Source organism: Austrofundulus limnaeus, unplaced genomic scaffold (assembly GCF_001266775.1).
Source record: "Austrofundulus limnaeus strain Quisiro unplaced genomic scaffold, Austrofundulus_limnaeus-1.0 Scaffold234, whole genome shotgun sequence".
NCBI classification, from domain to species: Eukaryota; Metazoa; Chordata; class Actinopteri; order Cyprinodontiformes; family Rivulidae; genus Austrofundulus; species Austrofundulus limnaeus.
Window position 1 is genome coordinate 737320 of NW_013952636.1, and position 20358 is coordinate 757677.

The 20358-nt window shown below is 41.0% G+C and overlaps 1 protein-coding gene across 2 annotated transcripts in view; it reads left to right on the forward strand.

Moving 5' to 3' along the window:
- plxnb1a (plexin b1a) overlaps window positions 1–20358 on the forward strand; it is a 79324-nt gene that overhangs the window by 56667 nt on the left and 2299 nt on the right. For both annotated transcript variants that reach the window (XM_014019866.1, XM_014019867.1), the window contains 26 exons: window positions 1450–1548; window positions 1774–1896; window positions 2594–2687; window positions 2873–3042; window positions 5790–5941; window positions 6037–6142; window positions 7450–7586; window positions 7702–7875; window positions 8828–9062; window positions 9171–9413; window positions 9507–9683; window positions 9788–9936; window positions 10046–10146; window positions 10236–10453; window positions 12324–12502; window positions 12600–12666; window positions 15046–15192; window positions 15936–16110; window positions 16405–16508; window positions 16613–16697; window positions 17173–17345; window positions 18502–18662; window positions 18789–18936; window positions 19149–19213; window positions 19562–19637; window positions 20030–20104. In XM_014019866.1, coding sequence (XP_013875320.1) covers window positions 1450–1548; window positions 1774–1896; window positions 2594–2687; window positions 2873–3042; window positions 5790–5941; window positions 6037–6142; window positions 7450–7586; window positions 7702–7875; window positions 8828–9062; window positions 9171–9413; window positions 9507–9683; window positions 9788–9936; window positions 10046–10146; window positions 10236–10453; window positions 12324–12502; window positions 12600–12666; window positions 15046–15192; window positions 15936–16110; window positions 16405–16508; window positions 16613–16697; window positions 17173–17345; window positions 18502–18662; window positions 18789–18936; window positions 19149–19213; window positions 19562–19637; window positions 20030–20104 — 3633 coding nt within the window. The remainder of the gene's footprint in view (window positions 1–1449; window positions 1549–1773; window positions 1897–2593; window positions 2688–2872; window positions 3043–5789; window positions 5942–6036; window positions 6143–7449; window positions 7587–7701; window positions 7876–8827; window positions 9063–9170; window positions 9414–9506; window positions 9684–9787; window positions 9937–10045; window positions 10147–10235; window positions 10454–12323; window positions 12503–12599; window positions 12667–15045; window positions 15193–15935; window positions 16111–16404; window positions 16509–16612; window positions 16698–17172; window positions 17346–18501; window positions 18663–18788; window positions 18937–19148; window positions 19214–19561; window positions 19638–20029; window positions 20105–20358) is intronic.

The following is a 20358-nucleotide window of genomic DNA, read 5'->3' on the forward strand; positions in this document are numbered from 1 at the left end:
AAGGTGACATAGTTACTTTATTATGGTATGGAATTTAAATACATGCCTGAGAAACACATAATATTGCCCCTTTAAATTATCTAATTTTGATTATTATTATCAAATTGCCCTCTGGGGTTAATAAAGTATTTTTGAATTTAATTGAATTAAAGCTAGAAGCTAAAACAAGCAAAATACTAGCTTAAAGCCGATAGTAACAAAAGGTTAACTAAAAGCCTTTTACTAGTAGCAAAATAGTAGCCAGAACCTTAAATCTGTAAAGAGTAAGTTAAAAATAACAAAAATCTATCTGAAAATTGCAAAAGGTTAGCTAAAAGCTACAATTTTTAAGGAGATATATTATGCTTTTGAATCCTTTTTTTTCACATTTAAATGCTTCAGTTGGAGTTTATATAAAGTGGATCTGCAATGCTTTGGTCTGAATTCATCCTTAATTGTAAATCCACAAGCCCTGCCCCTTTTCTGGGGTGTGTCGTAGATCAATTTATTTTGAGGCGCTTCACACCCCGCCCCCTTCCAGCTTTCAGACCGGTTCATTCCAGTTTGATAGAGGGGTTTGTGAATATATAGCAGCGCAGAAACTTTATATTTACAAATTATCGAAAAGATGTCCACATCCAGCCATCCATGTCCATCCAGCTTTACATGGTGGTGCCAGAATCCGACCCAGAGACAGAGGAGAATGAAGACAAGGAAATTAAATTGAATTATACGTTTCTGCACTTGTAGAGACCACCAATTACACAACAAAATAAATTTAATGGCTAAAAAAAGTGGATTTTGCATATGCCCCCTTTTAAAACAACAACAGCTGCAAAGAAAATTTGCAGTGGTTCATGCAAACTGTTTTTTTGTTGCAATTCCTGGGATAACTAAGGCACTACGCCCACATTGTTGCATGAACCTGGGTGATAGAGGCTGCAGTGTACAGTCAGTTACTGTGGTGTAGAATACTGAGTAACTCCCTCCTGTTGGAGTTCGCTTTAAAGGTCCACAAATCCAACCATGACTGACACAAAATCAATGTAATCTCAAACGTGAAGCTGCAGCCGAGTAATTTAAGGCATTAACCCAACAGGTTTTATTGACTCCTCTACTCTCTCCATATCATTTCTGGTCACCTCATTTAGTTCTGCTGGCAAGTAATATTGTTAAGCTAACTCAGCAATTCCTTCTATGAGAAACAAGATAGCTGCATTTCCATCTCTAATCTTAATGTTTTACTTGTGCATCTTGTGTTTCATTTCTGCTCTTATGTTGGTTTTTGTCTTACTTTTTTGTATCTGCTATGCTCATGTTTACATTTCTGGAAGAATAATGGACAGTTTGGTTTAAGTTCTCCAAATGGCTGTAGTTTTTCTTACCGTTATATGCAAACCTGAGTTGGCTGAATGGATAGCGAAGCTTAAATGTAGATATTTTCCACAATGCTTTGCAATGTGTCATCAGGAATGCCCATGTGTGGAAAGAGTTCAAGATTCCTCCCTCCTCCCTGTGAATGTGGAGAGGAAGATCACACTAGTGGGTCAGCACTTAAACCTGTTTCAGGTAATGTAAACATTCATAATGGCTCTTTTATCCATCATTGCAGGTCTACATTTATTTCATGTAAATACAGCTCATTTTGTATTTAATGTGAAAATAGAAACACTTAACATAATGCACGATTTATTTTACACTTTTAATTCTTCTCTGAGCATTGTGATAAAGTGATAAAATAAAGTAAGTAATTATAAGTTTAGTTTGAGACTTTAAACGTGTTTGTTCATTCAGGATGAGACTTTGGAATATGAGTGTGTTCTGGACGTCGAGAGTCAGTCAGTGGTGGTGGAGGCCTCAGTAGAGCCAGATGCTAATTGGCCATCGGTCTACTTCATCACCTGCCAACCTCACCAGGTCAGAAACAGTCACCAAAACCGACATAATTAGAAAAAAAAGGCTGAAATATATAAACAGACCGATAAATAAATAAACACACTTAAAATGCACCAATTAAATAAAAGAACTTTAAAGTTTAAGCTAAACTGAGGCAGCACAAGCATGCACAGTCAGTCTGCACATGGATCCTGCTCCTTCCTGTCTGTTGACCAAAAGGAGAGGACCCAGCTGACCCAATAAGCCCCGCCCACCTTATTTGCATAATGCAGCAGAAATGCATAAGGTAGTGTAAATACAAGTGACAGAGAAATGTAAAAAATAACACATGGAAATAAAGATGTGAGAAAAATGATAAAAATTGATTAAATATAATGATTCAGGAGACACAAATGCATGTACAAGTAAAAGAAAAGCAAAAGCAAAAAAATATATAATTTTTAAACAGTAAAATATAAATTATTTGCAAAAATATATAATTAATTGGAACTAAGTTGAAAAAATTAAAAATAAGGTCAATTAAATTATAAAACATGAGGTAAAGTTTGCCTTTTTAATTTAATTGGTGCATTTTAAGTGTATTTATTTATTTATTGGTCCTTTCATATATTTCTGCTTTTATTTCAAATTATGTCAGTTTCGGTCCTCCATATATTTCTTGCAGGTTTGAGATAATCGTTTCCTCTCATTGTCCTCCTAACCGCTTCTGTTATTGCAGTATGTGTACTCCCTCTCAGTGGAGGAATACCCTGCTACTATCAACGTGAGGAGAAAAAACAACTTCCTCATCGACAGCGCTGAAGATCTTCACGGTGAGAGGTTATAGTGTGTAGCTGCAACTCTTGATGTAGGTGTGTGTGAGAGAATCTACAAGCTTTAACTGAATTGTTTTTGGTTTTGTATGTCATCAGGTTTGCACTCTTTCAAAGTAATGCCCAACAACCCGATTAAACGATTGCTTTTTTTTTTCTCACCGTCTCTCCCGCTCCTGTTACAGTGACTCTGTTCAACTGTTCAGTGGGTCGGTCCGACTGCAGCCGGTGTCAAACCGCCGACCCGAAGTACGGCTGTGTTTGGTGCGGCGGAGCTGCCAGCTCTCACTGCGTGTATCGAGACTCCTGCGCCGATGAGATCAAACACACCTGCCCCGCGCCGGTCATTCTTTTCGTAAGATCTTTTTTTGCTTTGTCCCGTGACGTTGACTTCAAGAGATTAAAAACTTTTATCACAAAGATTCACGACTCAAGAAAACCAGACAAGTGCCAGTTTATCTTGATCACCAGCATGATTCGAGTCCAGCTCATTTTCCTGTTGCACCACGATGCTTTCAAGAACGTGTGTTCAAGTCCGACTTTAAGAGAGCATTGAGAGAATTTCCCCTCCTCACAAATCCTTTAAGAGTCTTTTAGTCTGGGCTAAGATCATTTGTGCAGATACAGTACAGTTTTAATAGGAGGTTAACCTGCAGCACCCACATCGTACGACACCCACCCAGCCTCTCAGACCTTTTCTTTCCTCCACATTTAAGATGCTGCTCAAGATTAGATATCAAGCTGAGGCATGAAGAAACTGAATGATCTCAGTTTGTTGTGACATTTTTATGAGTTTGTACCTGAAGCTGAGACAAAGAAACAAATATATTAAAATGATTCAGCCCTATAATAAACATGTTTGTTTTTTAACCTACCGTAATTTAATATTATATTACTTCATTATAAAGTTAGATGAGCTGTAAAAATAGTACTGTGCAAAAGTTTTAAGTCTCTTATTTTATATTTTCTTTCTAATGAGACACACTTCCTTGCGTTTTTAAGTGATCCAGTTAAATAACATTCATTACTTTCTGCATGTCTATTTGTAATTTTTTTAATCCTCATTTTTCCTTCCAGAACCTGACCATTTATTCTGACCCATTAACATGTATTAATAACAAGACACAGAAGTGCGACAAGGAAGCTGAAGCCAAAACATGTGCTGTGGTTCCAAAAATACATCATGGCAACGTCCTTAAACTGGATATTATTAGCTTCAGTTTGGAAAAAAACAAAAAAAAAACAAAGGAGGTGGAGACGATGTTCATTATTTGTGTGTCGATACTCTGATCTGTGCATCATTCAGCCATAAAAAGACTGATGCGTGGACTCATAACAGACAAATCTATAAAAAAATCTCAAAATTAACTCATTTTGATAAACAGAAAACAGTATTTTTGATGATTTCTGAAAACTTGATTGCAGAATGACTTTAAAATACTTATCAACTTCAAGCAACTATTTTAGGCCTGACAACTCTTTGTCCACTTCTGCAGTTTCATAAGTCTTAAGCACACACATATTAAAGGCCATGTCACACTAGACAACTTATGCCAACTTATGAACATTTTAAAGACGTCTACATTGAAGATGGAAATGAAAAAATCTACAGGAAGCTTCTTTTCAGCGTGTACCAGTAGTAGATTTTCTGCATAAGGGGTCATCGAGGGGCCAAAAAATTCATAGAGGGGCCAAGTATTTGTTCACCATCGTTGCACAGAAATCCCTTGTTTTGGTAAGGTGTATACTTTTGCACATGTTCAAATACCTGGAAAGTAATGTAGTTTTAAAAAAAAACTTGTACAGTATATTCTCCTCACCAGTTTTACATTGATTTTTATTGTAAATAAATTAAATACTCTTAAACACAGCATGTGAGAAAATCCAGTCATTGTTTGTCAGTTGAAAGACTTTTTGCAGGATTGTTCAAACGTTCTTAAGAAAAGAAGAAGACTTCTCTAAGCTTGATTCATGCTGGACTTTACTATTTGACTCATTAGTGCCACTAGCGTTTGGACATGGAACTGCATCCATCATTATCGCTCTCAACTGGGTACGCACTGCATTTTGCCATTTTATCGCGGTGCACAAGGTAGCAGTAGGTGTGGTAGAGCGTTTTACTTGCATGCGGCGCGTCCAAAGCAGCCGCTGCTTGAGTTCAAAATATTGAACTTTCACTGCTCGACGCGCCGCAGCAACCAATCAGAGAGAACCATTTTTCCACATGACAGTTTTCTGAACCTGAAACAGATGGACAGGCACTCTTTAGCTGAAATCGACCATCTGCAGTTGGTGTTCTGGCTGGAGATATCAGCACCGATGTGGGTCAGCGGCTCGCTAAACTGGCTGTTAAACTGGGCTCGGGACAAAAAAAAGTCCATCAGCTCGCAGCTCCTGGAGCGGTGAAACTAGCCGAACAAACCGCCTCTAAATTATCTGGTGAATTAATTATCTGCTGTGCGCAACGTTTGCTTGCGCTTCAGTAAATAAAGCAGCCATTTTCTTTACTCTATCTTTATTTCACCCATCACGCTTCTCCCTCTTCAGAAGCGCATCTAGTCTGCTGCCGCGTTCACACCGAACGCCTTTCAGTGTGTCCAACTTGAGGCGTTGGGCGAATTTTTGCTGCTCAAAACGCATTTGGTGGGAACCCGGCTTCAGGCAAAGAACAGACGACTGACAGGACAGGGGCACTTCAGGGGGCCAATCAGATTTCAGCTGGGGCCAAAGCCCCAGTGACCTCACACCTAGCATCGCCACTGGCATGTACATAATGTAATTCTAACAAATGGATCAAAAATATAAATTTTATTAGCAATTTAGACATAAAAATGTTTGGTAAAATGGCATAAGTTGTGTAGTGTGACATGGCCTTATGCTGACATGACCAGGTTCATTAACTGGATAGAAAATTAGTAAAAAACTGTCTAAAGAAGAACTTTAAAAGTTTCCAGAAAGTCTGATTAGTTTGATGAACAAGAATAAAACCGTAGATAAATTAGAACTGGTTTAAAGCTTTGATGCAGGCCTTATTTCTCACTTTAAATAGTGTTTGGTGCTATCCGATACGCATGTCATATTTGTTGTATGTCTATGTTTCAGCTGGATCCAGTGTCTGGCCCGGTCGAGGGAGGGACAGTTGTGACTATTTCAGGTTCCAACCTTGGTCAAAGAGCTGAAGACATCTCGAGCTCAGTCACAGTCGCTGGAGTGCTATGCAGCGTTATCCACAGCAGATACGAAGTGTCCTCGAGGCAAGCTGTCAGCACGGTCAACACAAACACACACACACACCGAATGATCCATGAAGCTTGCCTAATGGTGGCAGCTGTGTGATGCTGTCTTGCAGGATAGTGTGTGAAACTACGAGCAGCGGAGGGGAGAAGAGCGGCCACGTCTCTGTCAAAGTGAGAGGTGGAGGAGTCGGAATTTCAGCTCAGATTTTTAGTTTTCAGGTCAGTATTACTTCTACTTTAAACTTTTAAAGAGGAGGGGGAGGGGAATTATGCAAAATTGAGTTTTTAATCTTTATATCATGTTATAATGTCAAAAAACATATCCAGAGTGTTGTTTTGACTCGTTTATTCTTGTTTGATAAATCCTTGAATCTCCTGCGGTAACCACGTGGAGCTGCTCAAACACTTGTTGGTACAAAGCTCCGCCTTTTTATACAAAGCTCCTCCCTGAAGCTCAGTCTGCACCCGAGCTGCCGCCCCACGGAGCACCCCTCCCCCAAAGCACTGTTGTGAAGTCGTGCTGAAGTGGGAGTGTCGGAAACTGTAGGAGGTTCTTTAAGAGACAGATGCCAATTTCAAGGTGTTTATATCATCTATGATGCAAAGTCTAATTTATTTTTGATTAATACAGTGAAATATTTTTATAACAACTGAAGGTAACAGTTACTTGACTGTAGTATCGAACTGAACTATGTGCCTGGAAAATACACAAAATCCCTTTTCATTCATGACAAAATTTTCTTTTTTTGTTTTTATTTTTACTGTATATAGATTTTGTTGTTTGAATGAAATAAATTGAATAAATAAAATAAAATAAATGCTGTTTTTTATACAAAATGTGGCAAAAAATTTGCACCTGTCCAAGAACGAATAAGCGAGTATTTTCAAAATAAAGCCTTCTCTTGGGCATTTATCTTACGCAGTTCAAAGGCAGCACTTACTTACAATTCTTACATAATTCCCCCTGAGGTTCGGTTCAGTTTAAAGATCACAGTGATCGCTCGAGGGCGTAGACTGGATCAGACAAATCGGGATCTCGTTGAAAGGAACAGGCTATCCCTTGGTGTTGTTCAGAAATCAACAAACACTGAAATTTAAAGAACGTTGTTCATTTGGGACGAGTCAGACGCATTTGTTTAAAAAAAGAACTGTTTTGGGGGAACTGGTCCATTTAAGGAAATAAAAGCCCTCCCTGCTGTTCGTTTTAATTGGGTTTCGCTTGGTTAAATGTAAGTGAGCCACAGCAAGACAATGGAGTAACAACTCGTCTGCCTGTTTACTACATTTTATACCTGCAGCCTTAATTAATTGTTCCAAGCTACAAAGAGATTAATCGGTGCAGGATTTGGCAGTGAGACAACACTCCATGTTTCCCCAGAATGGCTTTGTGGTTTGTTTTTTTTTTCTTCCCAATAAATCACACGCTCAGCATTGGCTTATTGATCTGACTTCTTCTTTTCCTTTGTTCCCTTCATCTTTACATCCCGCGTTGTAAATTTTTTGCTCCTCTACGTTTTTGTCTCCAGAACCCTGTCCTCAGCAGCATCTTCCCTCAGAGGGGGCCCAAAGCCGGGGGCTCATCTCTCACCATCAGAGGGCGGAGACTGAAGACGGGACATCCCAGAGAAATCAGCGTCTTAATTGGAGGAGTTCCTTGTGGAGTGTAAGTGTTCCAAAGGAGCCGTACGGTTTATTTTGAAAATCTTTGTTTCTAATTTGGTGACAAACTGTGTTTAATGTAACAAAATAAATAATATTAAAAAATATTTTGTGTTCAGTCTTAATATCCAGGAGGATCAAATAAGATGTCGGACCAGAGGTAGCAACAGAACAGGAGTGCATAACATCACCGTGCGCTTCGGTGGAGCAGAGCGCCATCTGGAGGGCTCGGTGTATAATTACACCCCTAACCCCAACATCACAAGGGCCACACCATCCAGAAGCTTTTTCAGGTGCAGTGCTGGGACAATTACTATCATTTTATAAAAATATGTATAAAAAAATTGTAGATATTTAAATTTTTGTTAAGAGTTAACCAAACAGGAAATACAGTCATTCTGACAAAATGCCCATGCAATAAATATATGTATACTAATATAAAGTTGCATTATTTGATAAGGTAGTCATTTCTAATACTTAAACATTTGCATACATTGACTTAATTTTTTACACACATTTAGTTTTGTAAAAAAAAAAAAAACCTTTTTGTCACTGTTACAGCATAAAAAACACCTTTATGTGTATTTAGACTAAAACAAAGTATTAAAATCAGAAGATAAGATTTGAGGCTGGACCATTTATTTTTTATTATTAATTTTACTTCTTTAAAGTGCCTCTGACATGCATATATTTCAAATACGAAAAGTCAAAGAAAGCATCTTTATATTTAAGAAATTTGGCATAACACGATTTTAGACATTTTGTCACATAACTGGCATTGTCTTTTGGATTTGGCTCAGTTAAACTGAAACAGGAAGTGACATCAAAGAGGAACTCTGAGGTCTTTGTTTATTGAAACAATACTATTTAAACTCTGACTCTTCATCTCTCTGATGGTGACTCAAAATAATCTAAACAAACATTTGATTATTCTTTACAGTCTGTGTTGTTAGCAGATGTAGCAATGCTCTGTTCACTTGCAGACATTCCCCTTTGACATCACTTCCTGTTTCTTCATATGTGAATATCTCAACAACTGTTCATCTCAGCGACATAAAACTTTGTTCTGCTGTATGTTATCAATGTTATCTTTCCAAGAATTAATTCATTTTTATTACAAAAAAATTGATGTCACAGACATTTTAAAGACCATAAACCTGTAATCTGCTGGTCATGAGCATATTTTAAAAATCTGAATAATTGTTTGAGAAGACCGATGAAGTTGTGTGCGTGTTGGCCTTGCAGTGGAGGCAGAATCATCAGAGTTTCCGGTCACAACCTAGATGTGGTCCAAGAGCCGAAAATGAGAGTGACCCTCAGTCCTCCTGACGCTCTGCCTCCCAGGAGGAGGAGGAGCATCAAGAAGAAGAAAGAAAAACATCTGAGCGGGGGTCAGGATCACATCGGTCCACTGAAAAGGTGGAGGAGGATCGTTCCAGAGGTGAACTGTCCTAAGGGGGCGCTCTGCCATGAAAAACTTGTAAGTTTATGTGAGTGTTAGCAAGAATGAAAGCTTTTCTGCGAACACGTCAACAAACATTTCAAAGCAGTTAATCTGTGAATCAAAGCTTCCTATCGTCTCGTTCAGTATGAATCACGCTGCACGGTGAACAGCTCCTTTCTCATCTTGTGTCCGACTCCTGCTGTGGGTCCAGAGGCCAGAGGAGCGAGAGTTAAAGTTCACTTCATGTTGGACAGCCTTCGTTTCGACTTTAGCACCGTGAGTAACGAAGCTTTCAGCTACGAGCCCAACCCCAAGCTCTACAAGCTGAACAAGAATGACTCGAGCAAACCATACCACCACAAACCTGGCAGCATCATCTCTGTTGAGGTGAGATTAATTATTCCTTTATTTTTCCAGACAGTGCTCATTGTAAACCTTTTGCAGCTGATATTAAAAAGTAAAATAATCGTCCTGTTTTAGGGAGAGTTCCTGGATCTTGCCATGTACAAGCAGGAGGTGGAGGCTCGGATCGGGGAGGGTTTGTGTTTGGTGAAGACCCTGACGCACAACCACCTGTACTGTGAACCACCAGCCCAGCAGCCTTCTGTCACAGCCAGCAGGAAGCAGGATGGCGTAGACAGTCTGCCCGAATTCACTGTAAATCACAGTTACACACAAACTATTTACTTTTTGTAAAGATTTAAACCTAAACTGTTACTAAAAGCTCTTTTAAACGTGTGGTCTGTAAACGTGTCTCCCAGGTGAAAATGGGAAATCTGAATTTCTCCCTGGGAAAAGTGCAGTACGACAGCCATGCTCAGTCTACATTTCCTCTGGAGGCTCAGGTGGGAGTTGGGGTTGGAGCTTCCATAGTGGCTCTCATAGTGCTCATCATAGTACTTATATACAGGTAAACCTATAAAAAGTATTGTCTTAAAAACTGCAAAATTCAGTTCCCGTTTTTGTTAATCTTTATTTTCTACATTAATATGGTCTGTGGGTCCCTGCTGTTTTGTCAGGAGAAAAAGTAAACAGGCCATGAGGGACTATAAGAAGGTACAGATCCAGCTTGAGAACCTGGAGACCAGTGTCAGGGATCGCTGCAAGAAGGAGTTCACAGGTAGAGTCCAGGTTTTGCTACATGTTTTTGCTCGTCTCTAAAAAAATCAAATCTGTATCCAAACTGAAAGCATTCGTTCTCGTTTTTAGACCTGATGACGGAGATGATGGACATGTCCAGTGATTTGGTGGGCTCGGGTATTCCCTTTCTGGATTACCGGGCGTACGCAGAGCGTATTTTCTTCCCAGGCCACCAGGAGTCGCCACTGAGACGAGACCTGGACGTTCCAGAGAGTCGGAGGCAGACGGTGGAGCAAGGGCTGGTCCAGCTGTCCAATCTGCTCAACAGCAAACTCTTTCTCACCAAGGTCAGTTTGTTGTAGAAGGTGTGATGTACAGGGATTAGAAGAGCAACTAGCTTGCCGTGTGTCATCCAATTTTAGCTCTTTAAACATTTGCATTTACTGTTTGTTGGAGTGGAGATCACTGTTATCTACCACCATCCCAAATTTAAGCCAGATATTTTTTTAAATGGCTTAGTTATGGCCAATTTTGCATTTTAGCTATGGCAGCCATATTGGATTTTTGATTTGGCATCAGTGTAGGGGTTTTGGACATTTTTAACATGATAATTTATGGATTATTAAAATTCATAAATTAGCTTCCTCGGAGGCACCACTTCTCTTTATTTGGTTAAGAATTATGACCCAGGAAAGAGAAGAAAAACTGTAACTTTATTACCATTCAGTCTCAGTTAAATCAGTACCCAAAATTAATGATGAGTTCTTGTCTTAGACAAGCCAATAAAACTTTATTAAGACACAGACATTAACTACATTTGACATGTTCTCCACATGTCTTTTATTTTCAAATTAAAATGTATTTACAAGCTATGGCAGGTATGAAATAATGACATCTTGAAGAAGGGTAAATACTGAAATAGTTGAGCAAGTGAAAAAATAAAACAAACAAACACACAAACGAACAAACAAATGCTAAAATAAGCACTAAAAGGGTTTTGAGGCAGAAATGGTGGGAGTTTTCTTAAGGATGAGAGTTTAAACTAGGTCCTAGTTAAATGAGGGATGCTGCAAAGTTTAGATTTATCAAATCTCATACGAAGGTGAGAATCAATGTAACCTGAGCATCTGAGCACCCTTTTTGTCACCAGCAAAAAGCTTAATTTTTCCTACCCGTCTTTCTGCTGAGTTCGGTACCAGAGCAGGGCGTCGGCTAAGAGGAGAACTCTAGGTGATGTCCCCAAAGAACTGCTTCAGCGGAGCAGCTGGTCAGACACCCAGAGTGCCTGTGTGATTCTTCTGGTCCTTCAGTCAGGAACGGGGTGACCATCTGGTGAAGGTGGGGAGAGCTTGTCTCCGTTGGATGCTTCAGAGTGGGAGTTGATCCAGACTTCATAGAGAAAAACAGATTAAAACGACGCATGGAGTTAAAATTAGCTTATTTAACTTTCTATAAAAAATCAAGCTCATGTGCCGAGCCGACACGATACTTGGATGTTATGAAGAATTCATAAATTAGCTTCCTCGGAGGCACCACTTCTCATAATTCTTAACCAAATTAAGAGACGTGGTGCTTCCGAGGAAGCTAATTTATGAATTTTAATAATCCATAAATTATCGTGTTAGAAATGCCCAAAACCCCAGCATCAGTATGTGATGGAGAGTAGCTACCACCGCACCAAGTTTTAGCTAAAAGTGTTTTAAAATGGCAGAGTTTTTGCAGTTTCAAATTAGTAGTTTTCAGCTTTGTAATTCCTAAATTGACTGTGTTATGGAAATATTTCATTAACAAAGACAGAAATACGTGATCCAAGAATGAAGGTGCTCCGTGGGATGATCAGCTGAGTTTTATTTGCAGCAACAGGAACACAGAGAACATCGAGCCATCAGACGTCCCCTGCTCTCTGCTTCTGTTTCCTCTGCTTCTGAAGCAGTTGAGGCCTCATATATACTGTTTAACAAACACTATTATGTCATCTTAATAAAGCAAGATTTCATCCTAAGGAAATACTAGGTCAAGGGAAAACACAAAGATAAACAAGTGATATTTAAGAATGACTGTTGTTAGCAAATCTTGTTCTGACTTTGATCGGATAAACAGCATGTTATGAAAACTTAGGTCATTAAAGTATGTCATGAATTACTGGCTTAAACCTAAAAGTATTGGTTCCAATCACACAGCACCAATGTTCATCACATCTCCATATCGTCCCTCTAGTTTATTCACACACTTGAGACCCAGCGGACGTTTTCTCCCAGGGACCGGGCCTACGTGGCCTCTCTGCTGACCGTAGCCCTTCACGGTAAACTGGAGTACTTCACAGACATCCTCAAGACTCTGCTTAATGACCTGGTGGAACAATATGTGGCCAAGAACCCCAAACTCATGCTGAGGAGGTGAACATTACCAACTAGTGCTTGATTGTGAACGAGGATTGATTTATTTTCCATCAACATATAGCTCATGTGCGCAATTTTTCTTTTTTTCTTCCAGAACGGAATCAGTGGTGGAGAAGTTGTTGACAAATTGGATGTCTATTTGCCTCTTCACATTTTTGAGGGTTTGTACTGCAGGGTGTTACTTCTCACCTGTTCGTGGCTTTTTTATCATAATACAAGAAAATCTGTCCAAATAAGAGAAAACAGCACGACGGTAAAACACTATGTCTCAGAGAAATTTAGTTGGTCGTAAAAGAAGGATGTTTAGGCCCGGCTGATGAAAGTGAAAAAGAACAGTTTGTTCCCTTTCAGTCAGTTCACTCAGTACAACACATCATGTACGGGAAGCCACGCCCCTGCGTGTCCTGGCTGAAGCCACCTCTAATCACGCCTTTAGGCAGGTGACGTGATGACGACACATGTCAGGCTCCGCCTGCACATATATATACTGTCGCATCACAGTCACTCCTTAGTTGTATTGCTCTTCACCTCGCAAGAACACCCACCTCTTCCAACCTAGCTAGTTAGCTGCTGCTAATTAGCTTTGTTTGTTCGAAGGTTCTCGGATTTAGTTTAACGGCTTTTGTTGGTGTCAGCTGCAGCTGCCTACTGGTAACTGTGTCTGCCCGCGGAGCGCTAACTTTGAGAAACCTTTTCTTACCTCGACAATAATTTTGTGGTTCGGGATGAGCACAAAAATACTCAAGAAGAAGCAGAAGTCTTCAGTTCGCCCCTGTCCCCAGGGGTGCGTCTTCTCGCTCCACGAAAAGGACCAGCACGAGGCTTGCCCGGTCTGTCTGGGGATCGTCCACGTTCGTAGGGCGTTGATGGAGCCCGAAGCGTGTGCGTTTTGTCGCCTGCTTCGACGCTCAACCCTGGAGAGACGGGTTAAGTTCTTGGAGAAAGTGCTGGGCGAGGCTGCAGTCGCGCGTCAGGACCCTCTCCTCTCCGAGTCTAGCAACCCAGTTCCGTCCGAGTCTGACGAGGAGGAGCCCTCAGTCAAAGTCCCCGCTCCCAGCTGGGCAGACCAAGTGGAATATATGGAGGGGTTAGCCGACGAAGAGGAGGAGGCTTCCCAGTTTCATCTGGACCCCCACCACGGAGGGGAGGCCGTGCTGGATATCGGCCTGGATGTGCATGGTCTGTCGGAAGACGACGATGAACCCGGTCCGAGTCCAGAAGCCCCCGCTGCTGCGGGTGCTGACCAGGACACGTCTTTTCTTTCTTTATGTCGTCGCACGGCTCAGAAACTGGAGGTGGAGTGGCCTGCTCCCCCTCCTGCACAAAAACCGTCGTGGTTCGCTGGATTTTTCCTCCCCACTGAACCGACCGTGGTGAAAAACCGCCTCCCCATGTTCCCAGACTTCGTCTCGGAGCTGACGTCCTGCTGGACCAGACCTCTGTCCACCCGCGTCACAGTGCCCGGTTATAGACCGTATTTGGACTTGGAAGGAGCTGAAAAAGCTGGCCTGGTAAACATGCCCCCCATGGAGCCGTCCCTAGCAGCTTATCTGGCCCCGTCTCACAACCATGGTGTGAGCGGGCCCACCACGCTGCCTTCCAAGCCVTGTAGATTTTCTGCTGCGCAGCTTGAAAAAATCTACTACGCTCAGGCCACCGCCGCTCGCGGCCTGAGCTCCATCAGCATGCTCCARACTTACCAGGCTATGGCTCTGGCAGAGCTCGGAGCTCAGGTACCGGCCGAGAGTCCCCTGCTGCCTCTCCTTAACGAGATCCGACTCACCGCGGACTACATCCTCCGTGCGTCCCGCGGCGTAAGCGCTCTCCCTGGGCAGAGGGATGGCCTCAACCGTGGTGGCGCAGAGACATTTGTGGTTGACACTCTCTGATGTCCCCAACAGAGACCGGGCCACATACCAGTTATGGCGGCCGGGTTATTCGGTCAGTCTCTGGATGTTATTCAGGCGAAGTTCGAGCTGAGTAAGAAGCAGGCAGAAGCTCTGCGCTGCATTATCCCCAGGCGGTACTCGAGACTTAAGACCAGCACACAGAAGCCGCACAGCCGCCTCCGGCGAAGAGAACGGTGCTGCCCGGGAGCCTAGCCTGCCTGGGAGCCATGGTGCTGCTCTGCGGGGCGTTTATATATGTCCCATACATGATGTGTTGTACCGAGTGAATTGACTGAAAGGGAACGTAATGTTATGCATATAACTACTGTTCCCTGAAGGAAAGGAACGAGGTACAACACATGGAGGCCCCGCTGCACAGCTGGGCTCGGTGAAGAGCAGTTACTGAACTAAGGAGCGACTGTGATGGCGACAGTATATATACAGTATGTGTAGGCGGAGCCTGACATCTGTCGTCATCATGTCACCTGCCTAAATGCGTGATTAGAGGTGGCTTCAGCCAGGACACGCAGGGGCGTGGTTCCCATACATGATGTTGTACCTCGTTTCTTTCCTTCAGGGAACAGTAGTTATATGCATAACACTACGTTCTGTAATGGCTCCTAAATAACTGAAGACTTTCTGCTTGGCCAGGAATCAGCGGGGGAGTCGTTTTACATGCTATTCAGAGCTATAAAACACCAGGTGGACAAGGGGCCTGTGGACGCCGTGACAGGAAAAGCCAAGTACACCCTGAATGACAACCGGCTGCTCCGGGAGGACGTGGAGTACCGTACGCTGGTGAGAACACATGGGAGCTACCCATGTCTACAAATGGTTTTAGTGTCGTGTTGTGATTTGTAAAGATGGTTTCTATATTTGACTACATTTTATGTTATATCCACAAGTTATTTTCCCCTAAACAAAACCTAATGAATGTAGCTGCAGTTATTAATCTTCTTTAAATAAGTTAATACATGTAAACGAAAGAGGATTAGGGTCATTGGGGAAAAAATAATTCTGACTTTAATTTCAGAATTCTGACTTTTTTTCAGAATTTGAGAATTCTGAGTTTAAAGTGAAAGATCAGACTTTTTATATTTTTTCGGACTTCTGAGTTTAAAGTGAAAATTTTGACTTTTTTATTTATATTTTTGGAATTCTGAGTTTATTGTCAAAAATCAAGCTTTTTTTCTCAGAATTCTGAATTTAAAGTAGAATTCTGACTTTTTTCAGAGCCAAAAATCTGACTTTTTTCTCAGAATTCTGAGTTAAAAGTTAAAAATTAGACTTTTTTTTTTCCAGAATTCTGAGGTAAAACTCAGAATTCTTTATTTTTTTAGTGGCCCTTATCCTCTTTCGTACTTGTATACTTTAACAGGGATGTGTCAAATTAAAACAAACCAGTGCTACATTTATGTGCCAGTAAATTGCAGATTATTACATTTTGTTTCTGAAAACCATGGATCTTGTCTATAACTAAGAATAACGGTAAATAAATAAAATAAAGAAAGAAATAATAACCTATGTTTTCGATTTTTCAGACTCTAAATGTTGTGACGCCGACTGCAGCCGCTACCGGAGGCACCACCAACCAAACGGTACCAGCCAAGGTGCTGGACTGTGACACCATCACCCAGGTGAAGGAGAAAGTTCTGGAACAAACCTGGAAAGGAACTTCATATTCTCAGAGGCCGCATGTCGACTCGTTACATCTTGGTTAGTTTGGACTTCACACTTTCTCCCTGCAGCTACATCTTTCAATCCACTTTTGAATAGATGAACCATAATCTCCTCTCTATCTAATAAAAAAAGTTGCACCCACACAGTTTAAATCATCGTCCAAAATAAAAACAAATATATATATAAGCATCCAAATGGGCAGAAAGGACGAGAACCGATCTGTTTCAGGCAGGATGTGAACTTGAGAGGAACACGTTAGCTGTTTGTTTATAATGTTTCTTTCAGGTCTTTAAAGAGCTCTCATGTATGCATGAACATGTTTTCCTCCAGAGTGGCGGGCAGGTGTTGCAGGTCACCTGATCCTATCAGATGAGGACCTGACATCAGTAGTACAAGGCTCCTGGAAGCGTCTCAACACTTTGCAGCACTACAAGGTCACTTTCACAAAGATACACCGTCATTTAGCTAAAAATCATGTTTAAATTGATAAAGTCTTTTTTTTCCCCTCAATGTGAGAAAGTTCTGACTGTCCCTGCAGGTCCCTGATGGAGCCACTGTGGCTCTGGTCCCCAGGAGCATCAAACATCACCTCCACGACAGCCATGATTACATGCCTGGAGAGAGTGAGTCACAAAAACACAGCAATACAGAATAAGCAGTATAAATAAAAGAAAAAAACTTAACGGGAATCAGAAATATGTTCTTATGTAAAGAGAAATTTTCAGTCATTTCTTTATTTTTTCCAGCATCAGCAGAAAATACTTAAAATGACCACCAGAGGTCGCTGTTAGACTGAATATTATAAATTTGAATTATTAGATCAGGGATGGGAAAAATAAGTGATGTAAGTTTTTGTTGACACTACCAGAGGGCCACACAGAGCTGCACACTTACCTAAATATAATAAAACGGAGATTTTAGATGAAGGTGAGAGTTTGTGAGTTGGAGAATAATCTTTTGTTGTTGTTGCAATCTGTAATTGGGTTGAAACAATATATTATTCATCATAAATAGTAGTTTTTCTCAGTTCATGAAGAGTAAAACATTTTCTTCATCTTTTAAGCCGTACTCATCCAACTGTTTGTCCCGCCTTACCAGAGACCCCGATGCTGGATGATGGGGAGGAAGGTGGTGTGAGACTTTGGCATCTGGTAAAAGCCAGCGATGAGTCCGAGTTGCCGAAGCGCCGGAGAGGCAGCGTGAGGGAGAAAGGTGGTGAAAGGGCGAAAGCTATTCCCGAGATCTACCTCACACGTCTGCTGTCCATGAAGGTAAAATCCACAAATCGCTGCCGTCAATCTTTGATTGATACATTTTAAATGAAACTATTATTATAAAGAAACATTGGGTACCACTTTACAATAAGGCTCCCCTTTAGATGACATATAAAGGTGTAAACATTTCAGACTAGGTTTCTAACTTGTAAACACAATAATGTATTAGAAACACATATTTTACACATAATACTGTGCTGTATTACTGCATTATGACATTTATACATGTTTATTAGTCATTAATAAATAGTGTACTCTCTTACACTTTACAGTAAGGCTCCCTTTGATAGTTGTGGATATGTATAATGCAGTAATACAATTATTTGTAAATTGCGTTTCCAATACATCATTATGCTTACAAGGTAGAAACCTAGTTTGAAATGTTTAATATAGCACCTTTAGATGTAATATGAACAGATTTGGCTCACAATTTGGCAAGAAACCGGACAGATTTGTCTTTTTCTCGTCCTTAATTAATACATAATAAACACTTATTAAATATTTTTAAGAGGTGCCTTATTGTAAAGTGGTACCAAACTTTGTCTCATTATTTACATTTCATCAGAAATCTTTTATCCGTTAGGATCTAATGTGAGCCTACAATATTAAACACATATGAAATATTCATTTTTATCATATATGTAATCAACGCATCGTGTAAGAATCATTTTTACTTTACAAAGAACCCTTTCAGACACTTTACAGTTGCAGTGAGCTGGAAGGTAATTTGTTGGATAAATTTAAAATAAACTCCAAGTAGCATTTTATAAATTTACAATAAGACTTCCTCGTGCAGTCAGAGTACTGTTAATTTATTAATGTGCATCCCCAGAATAAAAACAGGGCTCTGTATAATAAACTACAATGGATCCTGTATTTCCCAGAATGCACTGTGCCTCCTGTTATATCCCGCTTCTTTAAAGTTTGTTCCCATTTTTTGCATTTTTTTCTACTTTCTCCTTCTGAGAATGATGAATGCTTTAAATACTGATTTTGTTTGTTCGTTTATTCATCTGTCTTTGCAGCCAGTGCCTGTAAATTCATGCTAACTGAGCTGTATGTGTAAAATCAGAGGAGTTTCCCCATCAATGAAAGGATCTCGCCTTTGTTTCAGTGCTCATTTATTTCTGTCACATTCTCTGTGCTGTTGCAGGGCACTCTGCAGAAGTTTGTGGACGATTTATTCAGTGCCATCCTCAGCACCAGTCGCCCCGTGCCTCTGGCTGTTAAATACTTCTTCGACCTGCTCGACGAGCAGGCTCTGCAGCACAGCATCACAGACCCCGAGACCATCCACATCTGGAAGACCAACAGGTAACTGACGTTCGGAGTACTGGAGGACCCGACCCCTCGATGCTTCACGAAGAGACATAAATTTTTTCTCGTAACAGAAAACAGTAGAACTTCAGCATCCATTTGATTTCCTGTTTCATCAAACAGTTTGCCGCTTCGATTCTGGATCAATATCCTGAAGAACCCGCAGTTCATCTTCGACGTGCAGACCTCGGATCACGTAGACGCCGTGCTGTCCGTCATCGCTCAGACCTTCATGGATTCCTGCACCCTCGCTGACCACAAGCTGGGGAGGGTGAGTTCATCCAACAGGACCCTGACAACATCGACACCAGTGATAAAACACAAAAAACATCATCAAAAACTGTAAAGCTGGGCCTTAGTTAGGTGTTGACTATACTGCAGAAGATGACAATGCCGTAAAGTGATATTTAATGCACTCAGCTTGGTTATTTTACCTGTTTTTGTATGATTCACAGAACCTTTTTCTCCATTTTCTCTGTGCAGGATTCTCCCATCAACAAGTTGTTGTATGCCAGAGACATCCCACGTTACAAACAGATGGTGGAGAGGTAAGAATATGGCAGCCAGTCGCCCCATTGACCCCAGGCATAAAAAACCTCTTTAGAGGAGAGGAGAGGGAGGGAGGGAGGGAAGCTGGGGACATCTGTTAGTGGCAGACAGAAGGTAGACTAAGCCTGCAAGGCGTCCATGCATGGATAGTCTGGAAGCAGACTGCTACACTTACTACTGTCAACTGCACATAAAATCCTGCAGATTGTACTACTGATATAATAAATGTTCACTGAGCAGGAATTTCTCTAACAAATGAGCCTCTTTAATTGACCTCATTAGTTTTATATATATATGTTGTATATACATATTTTTACATGCAGCTTTGTTTCTCTCTCTTTCTCCAGGTACTACGCTGACATTCGACAGACCATTCCTGCCAGCGATCAGGAGATGAACTCGGCTCTAGCAGAACTTTCCCGTGTATGTAGTTTTCCCATTTTAACCTCCACTTTAAACAATATAAAATAAGATTTCAGTTGACCAGATGCATGCATAATTAAGGCTCTTTCAGAAGACACCTCAGTCACGGACTGAGAAGTGTGTTCTGGCCAACTCTGTGTCACATCTGAACAGGCCGGGGTGACAACATGGGGGTCTAAGCCAGGCCACCTCTGGTTCTCTATATGCTGCCGGGCGAGGTAGTAATAGATGTAGACTAGTCGACATGTGAAAAACTAAAGTTCTGCTCTGCCCGCTACATTATTTCACTGAAGTGTTTTATGAAAGAGCCTTAAATTAGGCAAGGATGTTGGATTCAAATACTCTCAGCAATTATCCTTCTTATCACTTTCTATTATTTTGACCCAAAACAGAATTACACAGCTGAGGTGAACTGCCTTGTGGCTTTACATGAGCTGTACAAGTATATCAACAAATACTACGATCAAGTAAGTATTACTTTTGTACACTTATTTTCCACTGGCTTTGCAGTAGCTGAGTCTTTAGATCAGGGGTGGGTAATCCTGGTCCTCGAGGGCCCCAGCCCTGCATATTTTACTTTTTTTCCCCTCACCAACACAGCTGATTCAGTCATTGAATTACCTCTTCCAAGTTCTACAGAAGCCTGACAGTCACCCAGTCATTCAAATCAGGTGTGTTGGAGCAGAGAAACAAGTAAAACATGCAGGGATGTGGACCGAGA